The sequence below is a fragment of the Phocoena phocoena genome, chromosome 13, assembly GCF_963924675.1.
Source record: "Phocoena phocoena chromosome 13, mPhoPho1.1, whole genome shotgun sequence".
In the NCBI taxonomy this organism is placed as follows: domain Eukaryota; kingdom Metazoa; phylum Chordata; class Mammalia; order Artiodactyla; family Phocoenidae; genus Phocoena; species Phocoena phocoena.
Window position 1 is genome coordinate 87,329,597 of NC_089231.1, and position 12,870 is coordinate 87,342,466.

General features: G+C 42.1%; 1 protein-coding gene across 2 annotated transcripts in view; it reads left to right on the forward strand.

The window, feature by feature from the left end:
• GLT1D1 (glycosyltransferase 1 domain containing 1) overlaps positions 1 to 12,870 on the forward strand; it is an 89,845-nt gene that overhangs the window by 41,119 nt on the left and 35,856 nt on the right. Inside the window, exons 6-8 of one of the 2 annotated variants that reach the window (XM_065890064.1) lie at positions 487 to 543; positions 10,159 to 10,254; positions 10,879 to 10,928. The exons of the other annotated variant lie outside the window; for it this stretch is intronic. Coding sequence (XP_065746136.1) covers positions 487 to 543; positions 10,159 to 10,254; positions 10,879 to 10,928 — 203 coding nt within the window. The remainder of the gene's footprint in view (positions 1 to 486; positions 544 to 10,158; positions 10,255 to 10,878; positions 10,929 to 12,870) is intronic. 2 annotated transcript variants of the gene reach the window in all.

Here is a 12,870-nt window from a genome sequence, read left to right on the forward strand (position 1 = left end):
ATAATTTCTATGTAATTTCTTTTAGAGTTTAGTTGGAAATGTTTGGGATACCTGTCACCTATAGGCATTTTCTAGGAACTCAAGCTTTCTGTGACCTAGAGACAGTTTGGCCCAGGAATGGATGGTGGGGTTGCAAGTGATGGATCTTTTCTCCTTGGGAACTGTGGGCGAATTTTATTTTCTTTTTTATTTTTGTTTTTGGCCTCACTGCGTGGCACACGGTATCTTACTTCCCCGACCTGGGATCGAACCCGGGCCCTCGGCAGTGAAAGCACAGAGCCCTAACCCCTGGACCGCCAGAGAAGTCTCCTGTGGGCTCATCTCCAAGCGCACAGGCTTGGAGAGATTCATGGGAATTCAGCAAAGCCCTCAGAACTTTAGTTCTTTATAAGAACCGAGTATGACGGTTATTTGCGTGTCAACACAAAATAACTGGTTATGTCTCAACAACGTGAACTTTCTTTTGTTCTCTTTCCTTTGACCCAGGAATTGCAACAGTGCCGAACACCACCTTTAACTGGAACACCTTCCTTCAGCGTTCAGGTAAGAGCTGAAATCTTCGGGTAGGATTTTGACTCAAGTGCATCTCGCCGCCTTGCGTCAGTTCCCTGCTAGGTTCACATGGTTTTGAAGAAGAGGCTGCCAGGGTCAAAGAAATGGACTCTTTGGGTAGAAGAAAGGAGGGAGCAAGGCATGATTAGAACAAACTCGGTTTCTCCCCGTTTGCCGAGGTGTCGTCAGTGGTCCCATCCCAGTGAGATGCAGGAGGACGAGTAGTGCCAGCCTCTGCGACGCTGCTCTTCGGACAAACCTCCCAAACACCTAGTACCTTGTGACGTTTGTCCTTATTAAGGATGCCATCCTCCTGTGTTCATTCGGTGTTACTTTATTAGCTACACACATAAGAAGTGACTCTTGTGGGACTTCCCTGGCGGCCCAGTGGTTAAGGCTTGGCGCTATCACCGATGGGGCCGGCTTCGATCCCTGGTCGGGGAACTAAGATCTTGCAAGCCGCGTGGCGTGGCCAAAAATTAAAAAAAAAAAAGTGACCATTGTAAGATGGAGGTCAGATTAAGAAACAAACTTTTAAACCACTTGAAATCTCAGCACCAAAAAGGAACTGCTATTAGTGTTTTGATGTATCTTTCTCAACAATTTTTCGTGTATGTAAATGCTTTTCATGCATTAATATATAATATTAAATTATAGCTGTATTAACCTATTATATATTTTTGTCTTTTAAAATCATCATGTAAATATATAAATATGTGATATTTGTATATTTATCATAAATGCATATGTATGATACCTATATTATTTATATTATATATAGATTATATATAAATTATATATAATTAGGTGTGACTTTATATTTTATGTTTAAATAGTACATACGTATAAATAATCATATATATAATGATTTTTAAAAGACAAAAGTAGAGTCAAACTGTACTTAACGGCTCTAACCTGCTTTATTTATTCATTATGTTAGTAACAATATGAGCTAACTTATTCTTTCTTAAAAATTTCTAAACTAAAGTAAAATTTACGTGGCGTGAAGTACAGACTTCTAGGGTAAGATTAGATGAGTCCTGACAAATGGATAAATACCCTAATCCAGACAGATCACATTTCCACTGCTCAAGAAAGTTCCCTCTTGTGCTTTTCCGTATTTCATTCCCATCCCTCTGTAAGGGACCCCATTCCAATTTCTATCACCATCGGTTCGTTTTACCGGTTCTTGAACTTCATCTAAGTGGAATCACGCAGTAAGTACTTTTCGTGTCTGGCATCTTTTTTGCTTAACGTCACGTCTTTGAGATTCATGCACATTGTGTGCTCCTCCTTTTTTATTACCGGGTCCTATTCCATTGTAGGGATGTGTCCCACATTGTTTCTCTATTCTCCTATTGATGGACTTTTGAATTGTTTTCCATTTTTACGTACTATAAATAAAACTGCTCTCTCTCCACATTCTTGTGCAAGGATTCTGGTGAATAGCTTGAGTGTAGGGTGGATCCATGCTTAACCTTAGAAAAGAACAGCCAAACAGTTTTCGAAAGTGTTGTACCATTTTACATTTCCACAGACATTGATGAGAGACCTAGTTATGGCACATCCTTGCCAACAATTGGTGTGGACAGTCTATTTAATTGTAGTTATCCTAGGGGATCATGAAATGGTATTTGATTGTGGTGTTGGGCATTTATGCATCGATATCTTCCTTGGTGAGGTGTCTAGCCAGGCCTTTTGCCCAAATGTTTTAGTGTGTTGTCTTTTAATTCTTGGTCTGCAGGAGGGTTTTCTGCTTTTTTTTTCCCCCTGGGTAGAAGCTTTTTGTCAGATACATATATTGTGAATGTTTTCTTCCATTCTCTGGTTTACCTTTCCGTGTTCTTAGCTATGTCTTTTGAAGAGCAGAGGTTTTAAATTTCGTTGAAGTCTAGCTTATCAGTTTTTTCTTTAATAGTTAGTCCCTTTGAGTCCTGCCTAAGAAATCTTTGCCTACCCTAAGGTCGAAAAGGTATTTTCCTTGTTTTTTCCTCCAGAAGTTTAAGCTTTTCCATTAGGATTGTAATCCATCTGAAATTAAATTTTGTGTGTGATATTAGGAGGTAGGGATCGAAATTCATTTTTTGCTGTCAATTCCAGCATCATTGAAAATGTTTTTCAATGAATCGCTCTGGTTCCTTTGCTGAGAATCAGTTTACTGTATGTGTTCCTTTGTGTCTGTATAAATCTACCTTTATGCCAGTATCATGCTATCTTGTTGTTGTAGATTTATGGTACGTCTAGAAATCAGATAGGGTTAGCCTATGACTTTGTTTCAGAATTGTTTTAGCTCTTCTAGGTTTTTTTGCATATCCATATACAAAATTTAGAATCATCTTGTCAATTTCTATAAAATCTTGTTGTATTGAATCCACAGATCATTTTAGAGCGAATTGCTGTCTTAACAATAATTTGTCTTAAGATCTCTGAACATGATGTATCTTTCCATTTGCTTGAGTCTTACTTATCTTCATAATGATTTGTACAGATCTTTCATGTCTTTTAAAAATATTCTTAAGGATTTTATTATTTTTGATGTGCTATAAAGGTTTTCTTTTTTTTTTTTTTTGCGGTATGTGGGCCTCTCACTGTTGTGGCCTCTCCCGTTGCGGAGCACAGGCTCCGGACGCACAGGCTCAGCGGCCATGGCTCACGGGGCCCAGCCGCTCTGCGGCACGTGGGATCTTCCCGGACCGGGGCACGAACCCGCGTCCCCTGCATCGGCAGGCGGACTCTCAACCACTGTGCCACCGGGGAAGCCCTAAAGGTTTTCTTTTTAATTTCAGTTTTGAATTTTAGTTGTTGCTAGTATATAGAGATACACTTGATTTTTGTAATACATTGGCATTATACCTTGAAATATAAATTTATTGGTTCTAATTACATCATGTTTTTAATTCCTTTATTGTATTTAAAATTCTATGACTGTATCCAAACAATCCTTTTGGTTGGGAATTTAGATTTTTTAAAAACTTTTTGATATGCGGTGATGAAAGTGCTAGGATTTTAATCTTCATATGTTTGCCCAATTGTTTTCTTAGGAGCAATTCCTAAAAGTAGAATTGCTGGATTAGATTATGCATTTAACCAGAGCTTTCATACATCTTACATGATGTGTAAGTGTGTCACCTTGGAAGGGTGACATCAGGGTGCATGTCCATCAGTGAAGCTATGAGGGTACCATTTTCTCTACATGTGATGCCATTGTGTTTTCTGTGCATGGTATGATCCAAGCATAATTACAGTGTTTAAGCAACATTTTATTGTATTGTACAATATCTTGAAGTGTAAAAACTTTAGTTGTCCACAAATGAAGCCCATAAGTTTATGCTATTTGGGATTATAACTGCCTTGCAGGCCGATCAGCCCTGTAATTCTGGTAAAGGTACTAGAACAGCTAAAATTATCTCAGCAAATGCAATTTGGGGCCTGAGAAGTCATCTCTTTTAACCTGAAATACTTATCCCTAAAGATGACAATGCAGGGGTACGATTAGGGGGAGTTGAAGTTGCAGGTCCTGCTGTAAATGTCAGAGAAGTGAGTGAAAATGCAAAATCAGTGCCCTGCCCTCAGCAGACAGGAGGACACCCCAGGCCTGTTTTTACTCCGAAAACTTCAGACAAAACCTCCAACACGTACTCCGTGTCAGCGTTCGCTTCCCTTGAAAAGAAGAAATTTCCAAACATTTGATTATAAATAATTTTCCAAGTGTTTTACATCAATCTCAGCAAGAATGGCAGAACTCTTGTCAGCATTACAAATGAACCCACACCATCCAATTGCTTTATCGTGTCAGGAAGTGTAAGCCGTTATTCAGAACCAGGAGGCCCATTTTAAATGGCCTGTCGTGGGCTTCCCTGGTGGCGCAGTGGTTGAGAGTCCGCCTGCCGATGCAGGGGACGCGGGTTCGTGCCCCGGTCCAGGAAGATCCCACGTGCCGCAGAGCGGCTGGGCCCCGTGAGCCATGGCCGCTGAGCCTGCGCGTCCGGAGCCTGTGCTCCGCAACGGGAGAGGCCACAACAGTGAGAGGCCCGCGTACCGCAAAAAAAAAAAAAAAAAAAAAAAAAGGCCTGTTGTAAGGTTATTCCATCTTCTGTATATCAGAGGTCACTGTTGTGGTGTAACTAAGGTTCATAATTTCCAAAAGGAGAGTGATTTGTCATCAGGGTCTGTACCCTGATGGTTGCTTGTTTCACCAGTCTTACTGTTGAGTGATTAACGGAATAGCCAGGAGATTTAAAATACTCCGCAGACAACACCCCCTCTTGGAAACGTTGGCTTCACTTCACTCTTAATGTGTGCGATCAGAAGCTGTAAATGCATTCAGAATATATGGGCTCAGGGAGGCTCCGGCGGGGTCTGCGGGAGCTGACTGCTGGAGGATGGCTTAAGCGTTAAGGTGGAGAATTCAGCGGCGTCTCAGGGTTTTATGATCAGGGGTCTGTTCTCATTTGTACAGTCGTTCATCTTTGTCAACTTTCAGACTCCAGAGGTGGACCACCGTTCTCACCCATCCTCTATCTCAGCCTGGCCACTGGAGCATTCTAAACCTATGATTGTGTTTTGTCACTTCCACTCTGGGCTGAGACAGTGAAAACAGAAGTGACATTGAACTTGATGCAGACCGTTAGTGATCAAATCCTCACCCTCTGGATTCCTATGAATTGTTAACCTTGAAATCGAGGGGAGTGGGTTGGGAAGGGCCTCACTGAACACTGAATATTAATAGGCGGGTAGCGGATTAGTCCCCAGGGTTTATAGTCACCTTCTTAAATATCTGATGTCAATTTCGGGGTTTATTCCCCTTTAAGGTATGTCTCGGGTTTGCTGAGAATGTTCAGTTATATCTCTAAGCCCAAGCTAGCAAATTAACTAAGTCTCCTTAGTTTAAAACATGAAATCAGTTTTATGCCAACCAGATTCCACGATCAAACAGGTCAACTAGGAACAAATAAAGAATAAAATAGATGAAAGGCACTAAGTGGCATTGTTATAATTTTTCACGCGATGTTCTCATTAGCTCTTCTGATCCGAAGGTATGTGTTTAGATATCAAGTTAGTTATCTGGTCTTTGTGTTTCCAGGTACGTCTTAAATGTTGTTATGATTCAGTGATCCAGGACTTTTGCTTTTAAATGCCAGTAACTAATGCATGTAGAGTAATGGTGCCTCTCAGGCCATCAAATCCCGAAACTGTGAAAGCTTAAACTTGACCCGGACACACCTTGGTTTTTATTTTCATTTTATTTCTATTTTCACTGTTTATTTTATTTTCTCTCTCTCTTCTTTAAAACTCTATTTGTATTTCTATATGGAAACTCTCATATGCAAAACTCAAATGGTCATATTTTCCTTCCTCAGGCTGTTCCTAGGAAAACTCACTTGTTTTTTGTTTTTTTGTGGTTTTTTTTTTGCGGTACGCGGGCCTCTCACCGTCGTGGCCTCTCCCGTTGCGGAGCACAGGCTCCGGACGTGCAGGCCCAGCAGCCATGGCTCACGGGCCCAGCCGCTTTGCGGCATGCGGGATCTTCCCAGACCGGGGCACAAACCCGTGTCCCCTGCATCGGTAGGCGGACTCTCAACCACTGCGCCACCAGGGAAGCCCTCTCACTTGTTTTTTTCACATGGAAAATTCATGTCATTAGATCCCTGTATGCGTTCACAGCCCCCCAAATGAGATTTTTCAGCTAAAAGTCACTAAGTCTAATCAACAGAAGTTCTTGAATTCTCTTCTCCTTATAATCATGCGTGAAAAAAAAAATGACAGAGCTGCTGGAATAGAAAACGGCAAAGAAAGTAGCTTAAACGTGGATCGGGTTTCTATTCTAGAACCAGCGGATGGATGAGTCACTTAGAGGATTTGGGAGCGTGGTGCTCAGTCTGTTGGGACCGCTAGGGTGCCAGACCATGAAATCAACACGTTTCGTTTTGTAGATAAAAATACCGTTCTTCAGGAAATGGTAATATCGGAAAGACACGTAAACGGTTGCATTTGTAAGGGATGAGTTCCAGCCTTGACTTATGCGAATCCCAGATGTGAGAGGAAAAGTAAAGAGAAGAAAAATAAACTTGGGGTTAAAATGAGGAAATGAAATCCACTAAAAAAATTAGGTAGGTACCTGCCTCACCTCCAGACCTCTAGAGGCCAGTACGTTTTAGTTCTTTTTTAAAATCTAAGAATGAACACGGTGCATTTCCCTAAAGTTGGCCAAGGCCCTGGGAGAAGCTGAAATGGAATTACTTAGAGTTGATGCATCCATGAGGTCAGGCCTGAGACCTTGGTTGTTTGATCAGGATTTTTGCACTCCATTTCCTGAAAACGATATTGGTGTATATGAAAAGTGCATGTACGCTCTCAAACCCAAATGTTGTCTCTGCATTTAATTTAAAAAATAATTTTTTTAAAAATCCTAGAATAAGACAAAGAATAAGACAAAGTTCTTTGTTTGATCCTATTCTAATATAGGTTTCTAAATTCCCATGACATTTGATCTCCTGCCCAGGAAGAAGAAGGGGAAAGAGGCAAGAGAATATGGGATTAACTCCGTCTCCCTCTAGGGTCTGGTAGGTTGCGGGGGGATCTCAAAATCATTTAGTGAACTGGGCAGCAGCGCTTTAAAAAGTTGAAATGAAATAGAATAGAAAATATCAGAGCGTCTGTGTGCGATAAATCTAGATGATTCTTTGAAACTGTACCGTGTCTGCGTGTCTAAACACGTGTTTCACGTGTACAGGGTTGCAGCCTAGTGTGTACACCTTACTGTAAGTCATAGTCAGCACGTTGTGAAGATCAGTGTTGTAAATTATGGATTATCGTCTCCCGAGCTTGGCTTTCCTAGGGATCCTGGGGTACGTAGAGGGCCACCTGTCTCCAGCTTTACCTCACCAGAAGGCCAGCGGGTCTTGCGAACCTGCCGTTCTGAGTAGCTAACACGTGTCAAATCGAAGTCAAGCAACAAAGTAGGTTTCCAACGTCTGCACTTGTCACAAAGCAAAAAGAAAGAATTAGATGCAGCCTTTTTACCGAGACATCGCATCGGTTCTTAAAATAGGGCTTTCTTTGGGTGCCGTCTCTGGATGCCATCTTTGTGTTTGTTTTCTTTTTGTATTTACTTTTTTTCAACGTGGTAATACAGGTTCTTTGATTTCCCCCTCTTTTGGTACTTCCATGGTTCTCCTTCTGCCTTCCTTTTTTCACTCCTTTTGTATAGTTGAATGGATAGTCCATGTATTTACATGATGATGATGGTGTAAGGGATGCTGTATCCCTCTCACTGTATCACACCTGGAGACACATAACATCACCTTCTCCCATTACTGGTGATTTTTTAAAAACTATATCAACTCTGTGTGTGTGTGTGTGTGTGTGTGTGTGTGTGTAAATAAAGCCATGTGCGCTGGGTTAAGGTTTCTTCCCTTAGTTAAGTGGGTGTCTTTCTCAGTTTCCCCCATGTCCAGGTGTTATATTTCCTTTGTAATCAGTAAGTTATTTTTGAGAAGGCACTTGTAATTTCTGTCCTCATCAGACTTCCCCTCACCAGTTTTAACATTCATTGATGGTTCTTGCCTAACTGTGTAGGTTCGGGCTGTTTTTCACACCTGACCTTCCTTTCCTTAATGGTATCATTTTTAAAAATTTATTTATTTATTATTATTTTTATTTTATTTCTTTATGGCCGCACCACTCAGCACACAGGATCCTAGTTCCCTGACCAGGGGTTGAACCTGTGCCCCCTGCAGTGGAAGCGTGGAGTCCTAACCCCTGGACTGCCAGGGAAGTCCCCTACATCATTTACTAAAGAGAAGAGTTTGTCTCCTGACCCCAGATTCAAATGCCTGACCTCAGATTCTTCTGATCTCAAATTCAAATTCTGGACATAGCCTCTAGCTTAAACTTTTGGTCAAAAAAGTATTCACGAAGGTCTGTATTTCTAAGGTTAGTTTCAATACTGAAAATACAGGGAAAATATATAACAAAAAAACCTCAACATATCTCAGTGAATTGTCAACAGTCAATTCAGAGACTGTAATAATGGTTTAAGGTTTTTCTAAGAGGACATCTGAATCTTAACATTTCAGTAAAGACTTTCTCCAGTGCTGCTTATGTATTATTATTATTATTAGCTTTTGTGATTGTGTCAGAGTGCTGTCAATATATCTTATTACATTCGTTCTATTTATATTACAACTCAAGACTTAAAACACAGAGAGAATGAAATTATTTGCATTAAGAACGGGATGGGGCTTTCCTGGTGGCGCAGTGGTTAAGAGTCCACCTGCCGATGCAGGGGACACGGGTTCGTGCCCCGGTCCGGGAAGATGCCGTGGAGTGGCTGGGCCCGTGAGCGATGGCCGCTGAGCCTGCACGTCCGGAGCCTATGCTCCGCAACGGGAGAGACCACAACAGTGAGAGGTCCGCGTACCGCAAAAAAAAAAAAAAAAAAGAATGGGATGAATGAATGAAAACCTTCTCCTTGCATGATTTTATGTCCAATTACATATGTTTGGAAATGGTGAAGCTTTAGGCTAGCTTGGATTAATATTAATAATTTCTTTTTCTTTACTGAAATTTTATAAAGAAGGCAGGGTGGCTTCTTTTCTTTTCTTTTTGTGGGGATCCATGCCATGTGGCTTGTGGGATCACAGTTCCCGACCAGGGACTGAACCCAGGCCATGGCAGTGAGAGTGCCGAATCTTAACCACTAGACCACCGGGGAACGTTCCCAGTATTTCTGTTGATGCATGAGCTGCCGAACAAACCTCCTCAACAAATGGTGACTTTAAACAACCGCCATGGATTTCCTCATGATTTTGCGGATTGGCGGTTTGGACTTGGGTCATCCCTGCTTCCACTGTGTGTGTGGGCTCACTTGTAAGTTGGGCTGAGGCCTGACGGGTCCTGCATGGGTGGTTGGGTCTCTCCTAAGGGAGGCAGCCAGGCCTGACTGTATGTAAGGCAGCAGCATCCCAGTGGGTGGGGACGCTGCACACCAGGCTTCCCACGGCCAAGACTTAGAAGTCACTCCCGCTCTGTTATTGATACCAGTCACCAGGTCAGCCCAGCGTCTAGGGGTGGGGAAATGGGTTCCACCTCTTGCTGGGAGGGACCACAAAGAGTGTGGTCACCTGCAACTCGCCTTACACGACAACTTTCAATGTAGCAAACCTAAACCTCTTATTTCACATATCTGTGGGCACGTATACATTATGCGTGTCCCTATATATAGACATATACGAACTCAAGAGGACATTCCTATATAAACCGTCTTTCTAGTTTCATAAAGAAAAGATTCTTCCTAACTGGAATTGCATGGAAATATTTTCTAGGACCTGTGGCTGACATTTCGGTAATAACTGAGTCAGTTCTTATCGCCTCTGCACTGCAGCAAAAGTATCCTTACTTTATTAGGCCAAGTTCAGCTCAGGTTGATTCACCAGGAGGAACGGTTAGTTCATGCAGTGAAATGAAGATAAAATTTAGGTGTGGGTGCAGCTGCCTGAGAGGTCAGAGCCCAGCAGCCTCTAAGCTGTGTCTGCGGGGACATTGTCACCGGGTCATCGATTCAAGTCCTCTTCGTTGAAAATACCCTGAACTCTTCTGTTGCAGAGATTAACCAAAGTGCTGACAGTCTACACGTGTTTCTCCTGATCTGTGGCCTCCGACAAGTGAAAGACCCTCTCTATTTGGTGGATGCATTCTCGGGTATGTGTTCTCAGGTGACCCTTTGCCTGCGGAATTCCACTGGGCTCCCTGTCTTCACATGTCTCTCCTTAGGACTTTGAGTTTTCTCATTTTTTTTTCCCATCAGCAGAACTGTTTCTAGATTGTTACTTTGGAAACAACCAGAAAAATAACCTCACTGTGTAGTCATTTCAGTTGTTTCCTACTTTCCTTGCCCTCAGCTTCTGAGGAAATCATAAAACATAGCCAATAATGATGAGTCTAAAATAATTTTATCTGGCAATATTTTACACATGCCAATTTGTATGATACATTTGGAGTTTTGTTGCATTGCTTAAGTTAACCTATAGACTCTAAAGTATATTCTAAAATCCATATTGAATTGTGATGGCGTATCCATCCTAATTACCTAATAAATTAGATCTCTGAATAATGTGCAACGTGCTAGAAAAAAATATTTTCCTTAAAACCATAAAATGTCACATACTTACATATAAAATAATTATAAGTTGACTAATATGAATGAAAGCAAAATGATACGAAATAATTTATATTGTAGCGTAATTAATATTAAACTGATTTATGTTTTCAGCTGTGACTTAAAACCATTTTAAAAGTCTTTTTTTTTCTTTTTTTCTCCCCAAGAATGGCATCAAGAGGAGCCCAGCGTTTATATGGTTATCGTTGGCCCTGAAGTAAGTTGATCTGCCATAAGCATTGATCTCGTCTCTGTTTTCCTCTTTATTCTTCTTATGTATTTTCTAAAATTAGTTTCTGTTACTTTTCTAACCCAAAGTTTCTTGCTTTCTTAAGTAAATAAAGCCTGTTTGCCTTTTTAACAATGAACAGCAGACCAAGGTTAAAGATTATGAGGCTTTCTAAGTCTTCACAATTAACTTATTGCTACAAAGGGTAAGAAATTCTTACGGGAATACGGAGGAGTCATATGGAGAAAGTCCATGTAAGTCGGTGTATAAGGCAAACGTTCCATGTGGTCCAGATCGTCTCTGAAACTTCCTGGAAGTGCTCACCTGACAAACACAGAGCTGTTCCTTCACCCAAGCACCGGATTAAGCCGTTGACTTGCATTCAGGAGCCGAGTGGGGTGGAAAAGCACAAGAAATACAGTCTGCACTGGGGCATGTCCTTGCCTGTCAGTGGCTGTTGTCCAGGGAACAGAGACCAGTGGCAGGGCTTGGAGGTGCTGCCTCTCTCTCCCCGGGGCTCGGGATATCCCCTCTTCCCTCCAGCAGATCCGGAGCAAGCATGTGCTCTGTTCCAGAGTCGATTCTAAGCGCTCAGGACGCAGAGAATCTGGGTGGTGACACACTGGTCATCTCATAAAAGTGAACGCTGATTTGCTCCAAGCAGTTTGGAAAATAAAGTGCGCCTCCCGCCAGGTGGGATGTAACACTGCAGTAGCAAGGCCTTTTCTTCTCTTCGTGGGGCTTCTGTGCCAGGGCTGCACAGTGCATCCCCTGCGCCCTAGGACGACTCACGCTTCCTTTCCCTTTTGCCCAGCCGGATGGCCGAGTCTCTGCGCATTAAATGCCTGCATGACCTCCCTGTTCTGTTCTGTAATTCCTCCTCTCGTGGTTTCCTAGTTCCCTAGGGACCCACCGAGCATGCAGGGGGTGGCAAGCTTTTCTTTAGAATACTAGAGACCTTTGGAAATACTACATTTACCTCGAAAAAGGCTCCCTAGCCTAAAAACATATCAGGGGCTAGAATCTGTGTAGCCACATTGGTTGTCACGTGGAAGATGAATCACCCCATCATCCATGTTCTTTGTTGGTATAACAGACACTCACACACACAGGCACGCACATACCCAGGCCTGCACGCACATACCCACATCCATCACACACTCAGGGCCAGCCTTTTGAGGGTTAACAAGATAATCCCTAGTGCACTAATGAATGCATGTTGAATAATGAATGTTAGGTCCCATAGTGGCAAAGTTGTTACTATTATTATTATTTTAATTCTCTTTCCATCCTGCTGTTCGAAGAGCATGATTGACTGAGAGAGTTTCAGTTTGATGCTAAATTCCTTGCTAACCAAGAGAGAAGGCCTGAGGTTAGAGCCATGGCAACAACAGTTATCCTGAAAGAATTTAGTAGTGTGGCTTTCTTTTCCATTGTTTTTACTTTTACGGTTTTGTTCTGCTTATGGTGTGTGACAATGGCTTTCCAACGCTTGAAAATTTCCTTTGAAAATGAACTGATGTCACAAAGAGTAGTAAATAAGCAATAGTACAGCTGGGGCACAGATGTGACAAACTGTGACAGTACGCAAATAGCCAAAGTCTGGGAAACAGTTTTTATCGAGAATCGATCAGTGTGCCCAGTGGAAGAAATACCAAAAGGGCAACGCTTGGTGGAGAAAAACGTTCGCAAACATCGGGCTAATGTTGTCTGATTTCTCTGTGTGACTTTTTCTGTCGTGTTTCCTTTTAAGGACACCTAGAGGGAGGTGGCAAACTTCAAAGCACTAGTTTAGCACTAAATATGTACCAGAAACCCTTTTCCAGCGACATAGAGACCAAGGCAGCATTTGAGCTGATACGGAGGTCAGAGAAGGGGGAGTGACCAGGACACGTGGTGCTTTCCTGCGTTTATTAAGCGTCTTCATCTT